General features: G+C 43.3%; 1 protein-coding gene and 1 long non-coding RNA gene across 9 annotated transcripts in view; one reads left to right on the top strand and one right to left on the bottom strand.

Moving 5' to 3' along the window:
• The window catches only part of LOC119905741 (tumor necrosis factor receptor superfamily member 14-like), a 67,910-nt gene extending 63,738 nt beyond the window's left edge, over positions 1 to 4,172 (bottom strand). For 6 of the 8 annotated variants that reach the window (XM_038723030.1, XM_038723031.1, XM_038723034.1 and 3 more), the window contains exon 1: positions 1,869 to 3,437. In XM_038723030.1, the coding sequence (XP_038578958.1) occupies positions 1,869 to 2,003 (135 nt within the window). In that variant the 5' untranslated portion in view covers positions 2,004 to 3,437. Of the gene's footprint in view, positions 1 to 1,868; positions 3,438 to 4,066 lie in introns of those variants that run through there. The other 2 variants (XM_038723032.1, XM_038723033.1) reach the window with 2 other exon arrangements.
• A 6,654-nt stretch (positions 4,173 to 10,826) lies between these two features.
• Positions 10,827 to 13,115, top strand: LOC119904910. Its single transcript, XR_005444754.1, has 5 exons — positions 10,827 to 11,136; positions 11,675 to 11,917; positions 12,010 to 12,113; positions 12,215 to 12,479; positions 12,577 to 13,115. It is a non-coding gene; the product is annotated as an uncharacterized LOC119904910 (long non-coding RNA).
• The last annotated feature ends 3,176 nt before the right edge of the window (positions 13,116 to 16,291 follow it).

Here is a 16,291-nt window from a genome sequence, read left to right as displayed (position 1 = left end):
CGTAAGCATTCTGTGAAAATTGTATTCTTTAGATACTTGTGTTGTCTTAAGCATTTCTTTCATTATTCATTAATTCAATCATTTCGGCCACACCGATTACATTGGGCCTTTCCGAAACTAGACCTTCGCCACTTCCACTCCGACATGGAGTGAACTCTGGTCAGAGTCACCCTCACAGCCAAATCGAGCTCCCTAACCCGCATACGGTTTAAATATAGCGGACAACTTTCGGATGAACTCACTCCCCAGCGTAAATAGGATGTGACGTTACAGGTGCACTCGCTGCTATAAAATGTGTATCAAATAAACAACAGTGGTATTAAGATTCAGGATATTGATGTTGAGGAAAAGTGTGTTTTTTGCAATAACGAAACTGAAAGCATTTGTCATTCATTTTGTGTTTGTGTTGAATATTTCTTTAAGAACATGACTTTAGATATTTACAAAAATAAATATTATATTCTTTTATGAAAAGATTGATATTCAGTGTAAAGACAAGACCATATATTTGAACCTCTTTAACTTAGCCTGTATGAAAAATGTTACACTCACAAATACACCATTTCAATATAAATCATACATTATATTGAAGCATTATAGGCTATAGTCTGGAGAATTAAATATGTAAGCTACTTTGTGGAGTAGAGGCTTTTATTTTGAAGTGGGGGAGAAACGGAAGTTGTGATGCTGTTCCGGTTCAACAATGTGCAAGAGACGAAAAAAAAAGAATAATAAAGATGTCCCGTCTTGGTTCAGACAACGGAACCTCCGTGTTGTTATTTTGGTAGTCACATCAAACGTGTAGGCGAACTTATAACCGCTCGGTTACACTGGGGGGCAGCAGGGGGACACACGCGGTGAAGCAGAGGAACTGTCTTTTATACATGCGCTGTCACACGATGGGTCCGGCATGAAAGAATTGCAACAAGCTGATCCAGACGTTGGTAGGGTATTGGAGTGGATTGAGAGCAGTGGATCCAGACCGCCTCGGGGGCGGATGAGAGGTAGCTCCCGGTGGCTTAGGAAATTATGGACTGAATATCCTCGCCTTTCTGTTGTGAATGGACTGCTCTACCGGACTGTGAATTCCTCTCTCACGGGGGATGCTCAGTGTCAAGTGGTTGTGCCCTCCTTGCTTGTGCCGGAGGTGTTGCCGCACCTTATTGGAGGCCCAGCGGCGGCACATTTCTCAGCGGAGAGGGTATGGGAACGTGCAAGGCAAACCTGTTTCTGGCCCTCTATGTTTAAGGACATTAGGCAGTGGTGTGAGCAATGTGTCCCGTGCCAAACCCGCAGGGCCCCTGTGCCTAAGTGGCGTGCGCCGATGGGGGGGTCCCAGGTAACTCGGCCCTTCCAGAGAGTGGCAACTGACATTTTGGAATTGCCAGTGACTTCAAAGGGTTACAGATATGTGTTAGTGGTGGAGGACTACTTTACCAAGTTTGTGAATCTCTATGCCCTTCATAATCAGACGGCCCAAACGGTAGCGCAATGTTTGTTTGAGGACTATGTGTTAGTTCATGGCATCCCCGAGGCTGTTCACAGTGATCAGGGCCGGCAATTTGAGTCGGAGATTGTCCAGAGACTGTGTCAACGTTTGGGGATTAAAAAGACACACACCACGCCATATAATCCCAAATCTGATGGGATGGTCAAACGCTTTAATCGGACTCTCATTGACCAGCTTGCCAAGTCATTACTCGCATGTGGGGGTGAGTGGGACGATTATCTGAAGCATGTGGCTTTTGCCTATAACACATCTGTCCATGCCTGCACCAACTACACCCCTTTCTATTTGACTCACGGCAGGGAAGCCCGGGTCCCCGTGGATGTTTTGGTGCCCTCTCAGGTTGGGCGTTCGGACTTACCTTTTTCTTATGCTGACTTTGTGACCTCTCTGACGGGGAGGCTGGAGACTGCTTTCGGTGGTGCACGGCAGTGGGGTGCCAGCGCCTATGAGAGACAAAAACTGTACCATGATGCGGCTGCCCGCCACCGACCATACTCAGTGGGGGACCTGGTGTGGCTGCACAATCCTACTGAGGACCGCATGAAACTTGCTCCCCACTGGAAGGGCCCCTACAGGGTGCTGGCTGTGTTGGACTCTCAGGGCGAGCCGGGACTCACCTATCGTATTGGAGATCATCTGACCGCTGCTGGACAGGAGCAGGTGGTCCATTATGATAGACTGAAACCCTACACTCTACTGAGGCCACCGAGTTCTTCGTGTAGCCCCCCGGCTCCTCTTCACGTTCCCTCACTGTCGGATGAGGGGCTGCTGGATGTGGGGAGTGGGGCGGAGGAGCTTCTGGCCCCTGGTGGTTCTGGGACTGTTTGTGTTAGAGACCCTGGTAAACCACAGCGAATTGTTTCCCGTGCCGGCAGAGTGGTGAACCGGCCGGTTCGTTTCCAGGACTTTGTCACTTATAAGTAATGGTTTTCACCTGTTAGTGGGGTTCCATGTTGCAGTGCCAAAATGTACTGAGGTTATGTGGGTTAATGCATTCCCTCGCTGGTGTGGTTCATTTCGCTTGGGTGTGTCGATCCGCTAGTGTGTATCAGCCACCTCTGGTATACGGTAGAGATTAGTGGGGCATACTTTGGGACTGTGTTTTTTTTGTGTGCGTGCCATGCATTATATTGTTTCCTGTGCCATGTCAAATTTTCTGTTGGGGTGTGTTTTGGGCAACCAAGTGACTGCTGCTGTTATCATGTTTGTTGTTGTTAGTGGTGTTGCTGAAACGAGGACGTTTCTTTTTGTAAGGGGGGAGGTATGTAAGCTACTTTGTGGAGTAGAGGCTTTTATTTTGAAGTGGGGGAGAAACGGAAGTTGTGATGCTGTTCCGGTTCAACAATGTGCAAGAGACGAAAAAAAAAGAATAATAAAGATGTCCCGTCTTGGTTCAGACAACGGAACCTCCGTGTTGTTATTTTGGTAGTCACATCAAACGTGTAGGCGAACTTATAACCGCTCGGTTACAAATATATAAAGACTTAGGCCAACTATTTTTCTTTAATGCCTTTGTTGCTTGTTATGTAGCCTAATCTCCCTGTGTATGAATACGGTTCAATAAAACAACCTTTGTATTGTCTATCAGTCGAGATCATTTGTTTTTATTAAACACAATTTAACCTTTGGGCTACATTACTGACCTGTGAATGGTGATATGAAATGTTAGTGTAGTTTAGGAAGTTAAAAATCCTACATGTTAACCGGCAAAGTCACACGGGAACGCAAATTGAAAGAAAGGTCCCCCATCTTGCAGCAAAGGGTGTTACACACCTTCAACAAGCTAGAATCGGTGCTGACTCCGCATCAGAGGGTTTAACAACCCACTACCTGTCTGCCCTCATTGGTTTGGGATGGCACTCAATGGGGCGGAGTAGCAAGCAGTTCCGGAAAGGCCCATTATGTTCAGCAGAAGCTCACTTTTAATTTGAAACTTATGTTAAATAGAAAAAACAGCAGAAAAACAGACTGGCTTGACTGCTGTAAAATGGGAAAGACCTCTTGACAGGAATCTGGTGTGTAGGCCTACACTGGAACTTTATCTGATGGACTTTGACTCGACAGTGAATTTCACAGCCGATGTTTAATCCGAATTTAAAAAACACATTTTAAAAGATTTTAGAGTTGCTAGCCTAACTTTAAATGCAGGCATGAAAGGGCTAATAAATTTCGCCTTCAGGAACGAGGTTAATCAAGGAAACTTGTAACGTTAGACTACATTTCAGGAAACGCTCCTTCTACTGGCTGTAACAAAACACTGATGTCTCTAAACTGTTAACTAGATTTCAGATCATCTAGCATCTGATGAACCTGACACAGACGATAAATGTTATATCGTTTTAAACAGCATTTTCCCTCAGAAAGCTATTATAATATCTGGAAGTCTTTGCTCTGAGAACTCGACAAACTTTGGTTTCACTTTAAATAAATAACCCGATCCAGAACATCTGGACCACACAGCGGAGTTTCAGCAGTAAGACAACAACACTGGCTTCTACAGCATTATACCTGGACTTCGTTCCCCTCTTTTCTGAAAATATAAACGGCTCGACTTACCTGTTGCAGTCCAATAAATCTCCGAAAACGAAAAGCGGCCTGCGGTGGGAGCGCGCGCAGTTAGGGGCCGTCTGCAAAGTGCAATAAGATCTACTTTAATTGTGAATAACTTTTGTTTCTCAACATAGAAATCTCAAACCAGTGTTATGCAGCTGCTGCTGTGTAATGTTTAAGGGTGGTCGCTGTCTATATCAGCAGTGGTTTGAAATTTCTATGTTGAAAAACAAAAACGTTATTCACTTAAAATGGATTGTATGTGCACTGCAGACGGTCCCTAACTAGAAGGGATACATTTATTTTGTTGTCGTGAAAACGGATGCACAAATCTAAGAGGAGACAAACCAGGGCTGTGTTTCTATAGAATTCTGTCCGATAAAGAAAACCCCGAGAGGAGGAGATTGTGGATTTGTGCCATTAAACATAACGTTACTTCTGTCTCCTGGGAGGGCAAACAATGTCAACCGTCCAAATATACACGTATTTGCAACGAACACTTAGCTCAAGCAACGTTAAACACAAGTAGCCTACATAAAGTGTTGAGCAGTTGTGCGCAACCCCATCAACGCATCCGGATGTCAAGCAAGACTTCAGTCATTATCTCTCCTTAGCCTCTTTGACAGGCACATTAAATTTAAGAAAGCGAACACTGTTGTCCATACACATGCGCTACATAGAGCGTAGTGACATCACATCAGGGCGTAACAAGTTTTACTACCGTCCCAGATAGCAAAAATCATGTGGCCCAGATCTGGCCTAGATCCTTCATAAGTTCTGGGCCAGATCTGTAAAACGGACCCGGGCCGGTGTCCTTTAGCAATGCACTGGGCCAGCTCCATTTATTAGTTCTGGCCTGGATTCACACCACCTCTGGCCTCTTTCATAACCTTGATCTATACCCACAAAACATATACAAAATATGATTTTTTTTGTTAAAGCGATAGTTAAAATTTTTACCATCAGATGTTGTGCATGACTCACCAAGTGCTATGGATCCTACTACTAGATAACAGTGAAAGTATACCCTTTCTGTCTGAGAAGCCAAAGGGTTACTGGGATAGTTTCAACCACAGAACTTATGGCAGGAGCTGGTCTATATAATGTATAAGAAATAGTGACTTGTATATCACTAAGGTACACTAAGATTTCTTGTTTTACTTATGTTTTCATTTTCCTTGCATTTTAAACTCGATTACTTTTTTCTTTTGAATTTAAAAAGCATGGACAGTCAAAACTACTGTTACACTCTGTTACAAAGACTGTTTCTATTTGTCCTACACAGAATTTCAACAAAGAAAGTGATAGAACGGATGAGTGACACATTTTAAATTTTATTTAAAATACACATTTTAAATTTTATTTGAAGAATAAAAGAGAGGACAGAAACTTAAAACAAAGTAGATAATTGCCAAACTAACATTCAATCTAATAAACACATTTTACAGCTCATTTCTGTCTTTAACAACTGTAGGAACAAGAAACTTCACTCCAGTTGACTTGCAGGTGCAGGTGATTAGTTTCTAGTAACCGTACAGTAACCACACACCTATGACACAGGTGTTATTTTTAAATGAATGCAGAAGTATTAAACTCTAATAATAGCAACAGTGTGGCTTAGTTAAAAAGCTCAATACATTGACATTGCTATCAGTCTTGCATAGTGTAGTGTACCATTAGTAATGATGATATAAGAAAGTAAGATTTGCTTTCTCCCTGAGAGAGATGAGAAGATATATAGCACATTCATGATACCATACTCTACATATAAAGCTAAAGCCAGGAGACACACGAGATCTCTAACGTTTTAATTAGCGACAAGCGATAAGTTTGTCTTGATAGATGATTACTGCCAGCCATTTAGATTTTAACCATTTTCCGTGACCATGTTATAAATAACAAAGATTTTATAGCCAAATACAATATCCAACTCCAACTAGTCATGTGAAACCCAGAAAAAACCCCAGTGGTAGTAACGTTATGTACAAAGCGTGCAACAAAAAAATGTGAGGCAAATTAAAAAGAATGAGTAATGCTGATTGTACCACTGCCAGCCATCTCAGTGTACTGATATCATGAACCTCATTGTAATTTTTAACTGTAAAATTTGATGAATTACTGAGAACCATCAGCCTCTAGACAAAACAAATAACATTTCTTACAGCTCCTGACAGAAATCTGAGGGTAAACACTTGGTAAGCTTAACATAGCACACTATATCCCTCGGAAAACGCCCCAAATAAATATCCAGAATGAATCAGGAACTGCTCCTCAACCATAATACCGCAGTGTGATTTCATACAAAGTCAATGAAAAGACACGGAGAGAGGAGATTTCCCGCCCATAGACCTTATTTGTCATAATGAATTTACGTTTTGATTAATGTCAGATGAAAATTCCAACTTCTTTAGATGGCTTTGATTTTTTAAACACTTAACTTACCTATCATAACTTTATAACGTTATGCTCAACTATAGCCAAGATCAAATCAAAGCCAGAAAAAAATACTTAAATTAACTTAACTAACCCTATTAATCCCGGGCTCTCAGCCAGGGGTGAAGAAAAGACTGAACCTAAAAAGGAGACAGGTGCTGTCAGTTGGTGCTGTTGGAAACTAACGTTACAACAACGTTGTAAGTTAACTAACGTTAAACAGCATTAATGTTTTAAGCTAGCTGCACACAAAGTTGTTTATTAATGCTAGCTAGCTTAACTATCCGTTCATTCGGTTAATTTAGCTTGTCCAGCTAAAAAGCTAACGTTAGCCAATGCCTCTTCAACAGTTTTAGCCATTTTAAGAAGTTAAAACCCGGTCAAAACATTCCGATGTGATGATGTTAATGATGTTAACAAGCATTACACCGCTATTAAAAACACTAAACTCACTAAACTGTTTGACTGAAACATCGTTCAACTTACCGTTATAAACTCTTTCCACAAAGCTTCCAGTCCGAACTGATCCAAAGAAAGAAACAGTTCGCGCGCTCGTTCCGACGGCCCCTGGCCAGAACAACTACGATTCCGCCGCCTGACTTCTGGTCCGGTATGAACCGGTTCGAAAGAGAAAAAAAGAAACAATTCGCACGCTCGTTCCGACGAGTCCGGGCCAGAACTATTATGATTCCGCCGACTGATGGATGCTCACGCCCACTCCTGAGTGCACACAGACTACATGAATATAATATAATATAATATAATACTATCTGGAACGGGACAGTAAAACGGGCGTGACTGTTACACGGATCTGCCGGTTTGGAGGCGGATTCGGCCCAGAGTCAGCTGCTATCTGGGGTATTACACTGAGTAAGGGCGCCATCAGATAGTAACACTGAACAACACTCAACATAAAGGTATAATAAATAGGCCTATCGTATTTTTAGCCATAACATATCTTTATGTAATCAGTTTGACATAGTTTGTTGTTTATCGAGGCGACCAACTGCAGTGGTCGAAGTGAATTAAGGTTAGCGAACCGTCGTTAGCTAACGTTAAGTTAAATTGTTGGATTGTTGTGTTGAGCTAATGATACACGGAGTAACCTCCTGTACCTCCTGTAAGAAAACCTCCTGTTTCCACTGACTGATTTCACTTCACAGTGATAGCAGACCACCTCAGGGTGACCCTTGGTGAAGATCCGAAATACACTATGTTGCAAAAGTTTATGTACACAACATGGTTAATGAAATCCTATTCTTAATCCGTAGGGTTTAATATGGAGTTGAACTATCCCTTGTAGATTTTTATGCCTCTTGTTATTTTTTACATTTGTGTAGGTGGCTTTTGAAGTGAGTTGAAATCCAATACTTACATTTATAGGTAAAATCCAGGGGGCCACAACCAACGCCATGATTTATGCTGGGACAATCAACCCAGCGTAAATCAATCAAGAACACTGATATTTGCTAGCCTGACGCCTGAGCTACTGTCTCTTAACTAATCAGTTTATTGTTGTCTTCCTGACAAGGACAAGTACATGTAAGAAATACATGTCAGAAACACTCTAAGCTAGACCTGTTTTACCTTTCCCTGTTACATCAATTAAGACACTTAAGAAATATTCTCAACAGTAAGATTTGCAGATTGATTATCTAATTAATTAAGCAAAGCGAGAGGAGCCTTGATCCTCACCTGACAATGCCTTTTTAAACTTCATGTATTATGTGGTTTATAATGGACTGTGGTGCAGAAACAGCGAGGCTTACATTTTTCAGTTATCTTTCAGTGGTCATACTTGATGCACTAGATGTGATCGTTTTTTGAGATGTTCTTCATTTACTTTGGTATGTTAGTCCAGATGAGCCAACCCTCCCAAGATGTAACAAAAAGTATGATTACAGTACAGTAAAATAATGTATTACAGGAGTATGAGACATCATGTAGCACTTCATTTCTTGATGTGGCTGTTGTTTAATGAACAAGTGACAATAATATTCACTATAGCATATGTTTTTACTGAATAATCAAGTCAAAATAATTTCATAATATATCAATCTAATGCAACCTGATTTCTTGACTGGCAACTCTCTGCTATCTCACAGAGGACATCTTTGTCCTGTCTCAGGCGCCGTAGCTATACAACTCGCTTGGATAGGGGAGGGGGGATGCAATTTGCAACTCTAACCACTAGATGCCACTAAAATTAAATGGTTCGTGGCGGAGGTAGAGTAGGTTGGCCGTTAATCGGAAGGTCGGCGGTTCAATCCCGGATCCCCCAGGCTGCATGTCAAAGTGTCCTTGGACAAGATACTGAACCCCAAATTGCCCCTGGCAGCTGTTCTGCCACTGTATGAATGTGTGTGAATGTTAGTTTCTGTTTGAGCACTTAGTGTGTGAATGGTGAATGCAGATGTAGTGTAAAAAGCGCTTTGAGTGGTCGAAAAGACTAGAACTATACAAATACGGAGCATTTACATTTGCATTACATAACATGACATAAAAAACACAATATTCCATATTGTCAGGTGTGGCATTTTACTCTTTGCTGTAGGGTATCCACATAATTAACTAATTTAAAAATAAACACAACAGAAACAGAATTTTGAATTTTTTTTTAATGATTTCTAAGTAATAAAAAGAATCTTATAAATGTACCTAACTGACACAGCACTCACAGACAAACCATAAACAGACACCTGAACAGACTTATCGGAATACACAGGACAAACAAGTACACGGACAAAACAGATTGACATGCAGACCTAAACCAAAACCAAGCACGTGACAAACACCCTACACAGACGATTTCAAAATAAGACAGGAGAACGGACTAAATGGACAGATACACAGACCAGGATGAATGAAACAGAAGACAGGATCGATCCAAACGGGAAAAGATGAACTAGAGAACAGATCTAAGAACTAAGACACAGAACTAGGACTACACACAGACATGAAAGAAACAGGACTAAAAGCTAAGACAAGAAAGCAGGAATGACATGAACTGTTAACATAAGAATAAACTAAACAGAGGAAATCAGAGAAAAACACAAGACATGGAACAAGAACCCCGAACCATGTAAACCGACTGAAACAAGAATCAGAACACTGAACAGACAAGGCAAAAAGACTACAAACACAGACCAAAACCAGACAAGACAGGAAACAGACTGAAACAACATTCAAAGTACAGAACAACTCAGGCCAGGATATATTATTCCATTATTCCGATAGAATATTCCGTCTGTTTCTTTAAGTAAATTAAAATTGATATTATTTAATTGTACATCACTTTGGCAAACTCTGGATGTTTTTGAATATGCTTTATAAATATTTAATTTGATGATCTCAGTAATCAAATCAGTTTTATTTTTATAGCCCAATGTCAAAAATCACACATTTTCTCTAAGGGGAGACTTTTGGACAACGAAAAACTCCCTCAAAGCCCTTTAACAGGAAAAAAATTTTAAGAAACCTCAGGAAGAGCAACTGAATGAAAAGAGGACATGAGGGAGAAACTAGGGAGAGAGACAGGTGTTGGTATTGTGCTTGCAGGGCCAGGGGTATTGGACTCGGGGTGTCTGAGGCTAAGGGCCCTCATGTGAGGAGGGCCCACAAAGATACTAACAAATTGCCGTGGATGTGGGGAGGGGCTAATAGAGCATGCTTATGTACAAGGCCCAGATATTTGTGCGACGCCCCTGTGCAGGACTCAAACAAACAGAGAGTGACAGAGACTCAGTTGGTACAGTATTCTCATCCGCAGCACAAATATGGACTATAAGCACTTGGCTTTATAGATACCGACCCGCCAGAAGGATAAAGGTAGCAGGACCTTTGTAATGTTGGGGACAGACAGGAGATTTGATTGCAAATACTGTATATATGAGATCAATTCTTCTGTTCAAAGCCCAAAAGCATAAAAAAATTGGGGAAGAACTGCAAACCTCTTCGGTTTGTTCCATCAAATCAATTTCTTCATCATCACATGCTTAGTTAGTAGCCATGATCGTTGCTAGCTCCAGCCATAGTGATACAGTACATGTTGAAGGAAGCTCAGGAAAATTAAAAGTGGTTTAGCTTGCTCTAAATACTTTGTGCCTGGGGCATGTGGCAGTGACAAGTGGTTTTTTGATAGTTTGAAGGTTTTTTAAAAATCAATTTACATGGCCTGCAAAAAGTGCGACCGCTCAGTCCGCCTTCTTATGTACCTTTATCTTCTTGCCTCCTCTCTTCTTTGAGGCTCTTCTGTTATCTCTGTTCCAAATGTTCCAATATGTTCCAATTTCATATCCAGTGGTAGCTCCCGGCGATGTCCCGCCTCCCTGGTCTCCCTCCAGTCGCTGCGCAGTATCCGTCTCGGCGTGTCCCGGCCACGGGAAAACCGACAGCCAATCAGAAGGCTCTATTTGTTCCTGCGCTGACAAACTGCCTGGGAGCCCCTCCTCCCCTTCAATCAGTGGTGAACCAGGTGGAACAAATCTTCCAGGCAATCTGAGCGTGCCAGTAGCTGGCTCTGTTGTTGTCTTTAGACCGCAGTGGAAGGAGCATTTATAGCACCACAAAACCAAGGAAACTTGATCTTTGTCATTAAAGTGATTGTGCAAGACCAAGCCCCCCACAAAACTGAAGGACAGCCGGTAAGCGCCATATTGGCCATATTTTGGCTAGATTGACTTAAGCAGTGCAGTGCTAATGATGCTCTGGTAAAACACAGACTCTTAACTCTTGCTGACTTTGATAGGACTTTTTGCAGTGGTATTTGTAACTTCAAATGTTGTTTGGTTTTATCAAACAAGTGGGGAAAAGGAAAGATAAGAAAATATACATTTTGAAAATTAAAATACCAACATATCTAGTTGTGTGGCTATGATACCTTTTATAATAACTCTTTACTAGAAATATACAGCTTAAAACTAATGATTAGAAAGTAAATAGAATTTTTTTACTACTAAAAATTTGTATTGCATTTGGCTAAAATGTGAATTTGGCTAAAAATATACTAATTCTGATCATTGGATTTAAAATTATGGGTATTTATTTGGATAACATTTACTTTAAAATTGGAAACGTTGTAACTTATAATGGCAGAAATGTGTTTATCTGAGTTAAATGTGAATAATTTTATTTTGGCTATCAACTCGGATAATAACTTGTATTTGTCATCTCTCTTTTGAGGTTTTTCAACTGCTTACTGCCCACCAAAGATTGGTTAATAAAAGACAAACAACTGATCCCATGGCTGTTGAGTGAAATCCAGTTAATATCTTACCAATTTCATAGTATCAAACTTTTGCGCATCCAATGAGAGACGCGGATTTGTTCCAAATTCTCAATGTCCCGCCTCCATTCTGCTGGTTTACCGCTGCGCGAGGGGCTCCACATCTCTGGAGTCCTTCCACCTCAACGGGTTCATCCCAGGTACCTTAATGTGTCTTGTGATGATTAAATATTCTGAATTCACACTTCATGCACAAGTAATTACATTTTTGTTCCACAACCTACTTCCTCAGGGACCCGAGCTAAAGCGAAGCATTTCCAGGCGTTCCTGGCCGATGGACTGGTGAGGTGGAATGAGGACCGCGCAGCTGCACCACCGACTGCAGCTGAGGGCCAGGTGGCGCCTCTGCACTCCTACAGTGGTGGTTTTAGTGGTTAAGGACTTCACCAAACTTGCTGCGTATTTAACAAATCCTTCCTGTTGTTGCTGTGTGACAGGGGAGCTCATCGGCATGGAGTTCCTGTACCAGCAGACGGGCAGAGTGCTTGAGGATATCAGCTTTGGACCCTGACACTCCGGACGAGGCCACTGCCGTTGAGTCGCTCGAGGAGGCCGTGGACGAGACTATGTGAAGGACCCCACCGTCTTCGAGCCTGATATGGTGGCAGCAGGCGGGTCAGGTGATCCAGCTGACCCTCCCAGACTCCGGGTGAGGCAGCCCAAGGGGCGGTTCAAGGCAGCGAAGGGGAAGAAGTCCCAGTGGTGAGTTTCAGATTAAGCTTTGTTGCTGTGTGTTAATCTTGTAGTCTGAACTTTTGGTGAAAGCTAAGAAACTAAACAGCCTTTGTTTGTCTTCCAGGTTCTCTCGGCGCCAGAAGAGGGAGAGGTCTGTGCTGGAGCAGGGAACTGGCGTCGTCCTTGCTCCAGCTGTTGCTGACCATACACTCCCTCCAGTTAAAGGGCTGTCCTCTGTGCAGGTGGGACAAGGACAGCCCTTTAACTACGACATCCCCGACGAGGAGTAGACGGGAACATCCAGCAGTTGGCCTCCTGCTCCTCCTCCGGGTGGCCTTCTCCCTGCTCCTGCTCCTCCTCCCGGGTGGCACAGTCACATCGGCCCCTGCTGTTCAGCCTCCTCCTCTTCCTGGAGCCCTGCGTGTGCCCAGGACAACGGCATACAGGAAGAGGAAGGCTGCCGAGGCTGCTGCTGCAGCAGGGGTCTCGCAGCGATATCGCAGTACACCTGCAGCAGGTGTGGCCACCCCAAAAGGCTCAACACTGGCCACACCCGCATCGCAGGTGTGTCATACTGCGCGGCTGCCAGCGGGCAAACTTTGGAGGGAGGAGATGAGGAGGCAGCGAGCAGAGGACCAAGGAAAGGGACAATAGGGGACTTTTTTTTTTTTTTTATCATGATTTATTTATTATATATTTATTCTGCTGCTAAATGCTCCACAATGTTCACCAGCCTGTCTGTTTCAAATAAAAGAATAAACATGCACTTTGTTTGGAAGCTGTAATATTCCTGGTCATATCTGAAGCATTACACAACTCCTGACATGTCAACATGACGTTTAATGCAACACTTGGGAGTAAGATTTAACATGCATCGTGCTCAAACCTAACATTATTTGAATCTGTCAGCTGCATTAATCATCTTGTAATCAGAGCTTTAATGCTGCAGACTTGTTATCACTCTATACGATCAACACACTCTGATGAAGCTTGTACATGAGCTCCTGCTGTCAACAGGATGTGTGTTTGGGGGCCTCCTGAATGCTGGAGTGGGCCACGAAGCTCAGGCTGTCCAGGGCCTCTCTGAAGACCATGCCATGGGACATTTCTTTAGTCCATAAAACTTAAACTCGTCAAACAATACTCAAAGATGAGACGCAGACGGAAACTTCAGGTCTCTTGTAAGCCTTTATTGCAATATGACTATTTCTAAAAGCTCAATTCTGAGTAACACAACTGGAGATTAAGCTCTGCATGAAGTTTTAAACCACAGATTTGCATATCTTTGCATATTCATGTGTGTTTGGGGTCATTAAGCAGTTTCTGGCTTTCCCAGCATTTAATGACAGCATCTCCTTATCCTCACCTTTACTCTTCTCAAGTTATCTCTCTGTTTCAGTCACGTTCATCCAAGTTCCAACACACTGTTTATCAGATTTTAAGCCCAGTTCCCTTACAGATCTCACAGAACAAAATACCACAGGGTGTACACACAGCTGGCACTTAACAAACTGTCAGCTTAAACACTTCCAGTCGTCAAGAAGTGTGCTCAGGGCTGCCACAGGACGCCGCCGCTGGTGCTTCATGGGCATGGAGTACCAGGAGTGCTGTTCGTGTCACAGGAAGTCCGCGGCATGAAGGCAGGACATCTTGGATCAGCTGATCTGACACACCAGGAGGAGTTCCCAGCTGTCCTCAGGTACCAGATCAGAAAGCCAGACCATCAGTCCCTGATGGCATCTGCTGCTCAATCAGGCCTCCTAAAATAAATCAATAAAAACTGATAGCTGGTTATACAGGCATCTATCTGTGACTATGTTTAAGCACACATGATCTCACTGAGGTTAACACAACAGAAAGGATATCTTGTGCTATTTCAGCACATTTGGTCGATACAATCAGAGCTGCTGCTGCTGGAGCCCGGCTGGAGGCCTCAGTCTGAGGAGATGGATGAAACACAAAACTACAAACAGTGCTCTTTTTCATTTGCAGTATATATATATATACAGTGTATATATGCACATATTAAAGAGAACACATTTTATGTTCAACAGTCATACCTTCTCAGAATTTACTTGTCCATACCGACACCTTCTCACCTCTACTCCTCCACGATCTTCTGCACCTGCTTTACAAACCATCTTTGTCCCAGCTGGGGATCGAACCGAAAACCTTCTGCTCCGCAGCATGAGCACGGGCCCTCCTTTCCCCCCTTTCCACAGAGAAGAATGAACGGTATGCTTCTTGGCAGGACAAATGAGCAAAACTCCCGCGGTGAATAAAACGGTTTACAGTTTATAAATAATGTCTCTAAGTGAGGGCTGCATGATTTTTCCAACACTGTGACATCTGTGCACCAACCTTCGTTTATATAGAAACGGAGTCCGCCTCCCCTTGTTTTTCCCGTGAGCTCCCTTTAGCGATCCATGCGGATGAGATTAAATGCCGGTAGGTGAAGTGCGCTGTCCGGGATGCGCTCGGTGAGACAGGATTTGGTGAAACAGAGGGCGGCAGATCCGAGTCCGAGTTAGTACTGTTGAGGTGAAGCAGTTCGTCCATTTTGTTGGTTAGAGAGCAGACATTCATCAGGTGAATTGAAGAGAGCCCAGTGCAAAAAGGTCTCAGTTTAACCAACCAACCAATTTAGTTATATTATGCAAAATCAGATGCCCTGATGGGTCAGCTGGACCTCCCAGCACTCCTGAACCTGTGACATCACTCCTTATGCTGGGTCGGTCAGGCTTGATGTCTGACAAAAGAAGGTCCCATTTGTCTGGACCACCTCAGGCCTGTGTTAGTGAGGCGTTACTACACCTGGCCACCAGATAACTAACGTGGAGAAAAAACATCCAGACTCCCTGCTCATAGTTCTTGGTGAGTTCAAAAGAGCAAACCTCTGCCATGAACTCCCAAAGTACAGACAGCATATTAAGTGTCCCTGTCCATTTTATAAAGAGTGTGAAAAGATGGACCAACGAGTCAAAGCCGGATTTATAGGCCTGCTTTGACTGCACTGACTGGAGTGTTTTTGAGGCTGCAGCCACTGACCTGGACGAACTAACTGACACTGTGACATCAGTTTTTGTGAGGACATGTGTGTGCCGACCAAAAGTGGGAACAGAGTCCTGTACAACCAGGCCAGGAACATTCTGACTAAGGAGGTCAAAGCAGCAAAGAGGTGCTATGCTGAAAAGCTAAATAACAGCTTTGCAGCCAACGCCCTGCGTCAATGTGGAGAGGCCTGCAGACACTCACCAACTACAAGAGACCATACCCCAACAACTGCTGGTAATAAAAAACTGGCAGACGAGCTGAATGGCTTTTATTGTAGGTTTGAAAAGCCCACAGTCACACCTCTCCCCCACTCCAACACCATCTTCAAACAGTCACCTTCCCCCTCTGACACACTCCCACTCCCCTCTCTGACCCCTCACCTGCACTCAAGATCTGTGAAGAGAACGTGAGCCACCTCTTCCAGAGGCAGAAGATCAAGAAGGCTCCTGACACAGACGGTGTTTCTCCATCTTGCCTGAAAATCTGTGCGGACCAGCTGGCCCCCATCTTAACTCAGATCGTCAACAGATCACTGGAGCTGTGTGAAGTTCCCTCCTGCTTCAAATGCTCCACAGTCATCCCGGTCCCAAAAAACCCCCATCTCTGGATTACATGACTACCGGCGTCCTGACTGACATCTGAAGTCATGAATTCCTTTGAAAGACTGGTGTTGGCCCACCTGAAGGATGTTACAGGCCCCTTGCTAACAGGTCAGTGGATGATGCAGTCAACTTGGGACTGAATTACATCCTGAAACATATGCAAGGATCCTGTTCATGGAATTC

Source organism: Micropterus salmoides, unplaced genomic scaffold, assembly GCF_014851395.1.
Source record: "Micropterus salmoides isolate LMB-PRFRI ecotype aquatic unplaced genomic scaffold, ASM1485139v1 Ms_hic_scaffold_16, whole genome shotgun sequence".
Taxonomy (NCBI): Eukaryota; Metazoa; Chordata; class Actinopteri; order Centrarchiformes; family Centrarchidae; genus Micropterus; species Micropterus salmoides.
The sequence above is the reverse complement of the archived record's forward strand: the minus strand, read 5'-3'. Positions and strand labels throughout refer to the sequence as shown.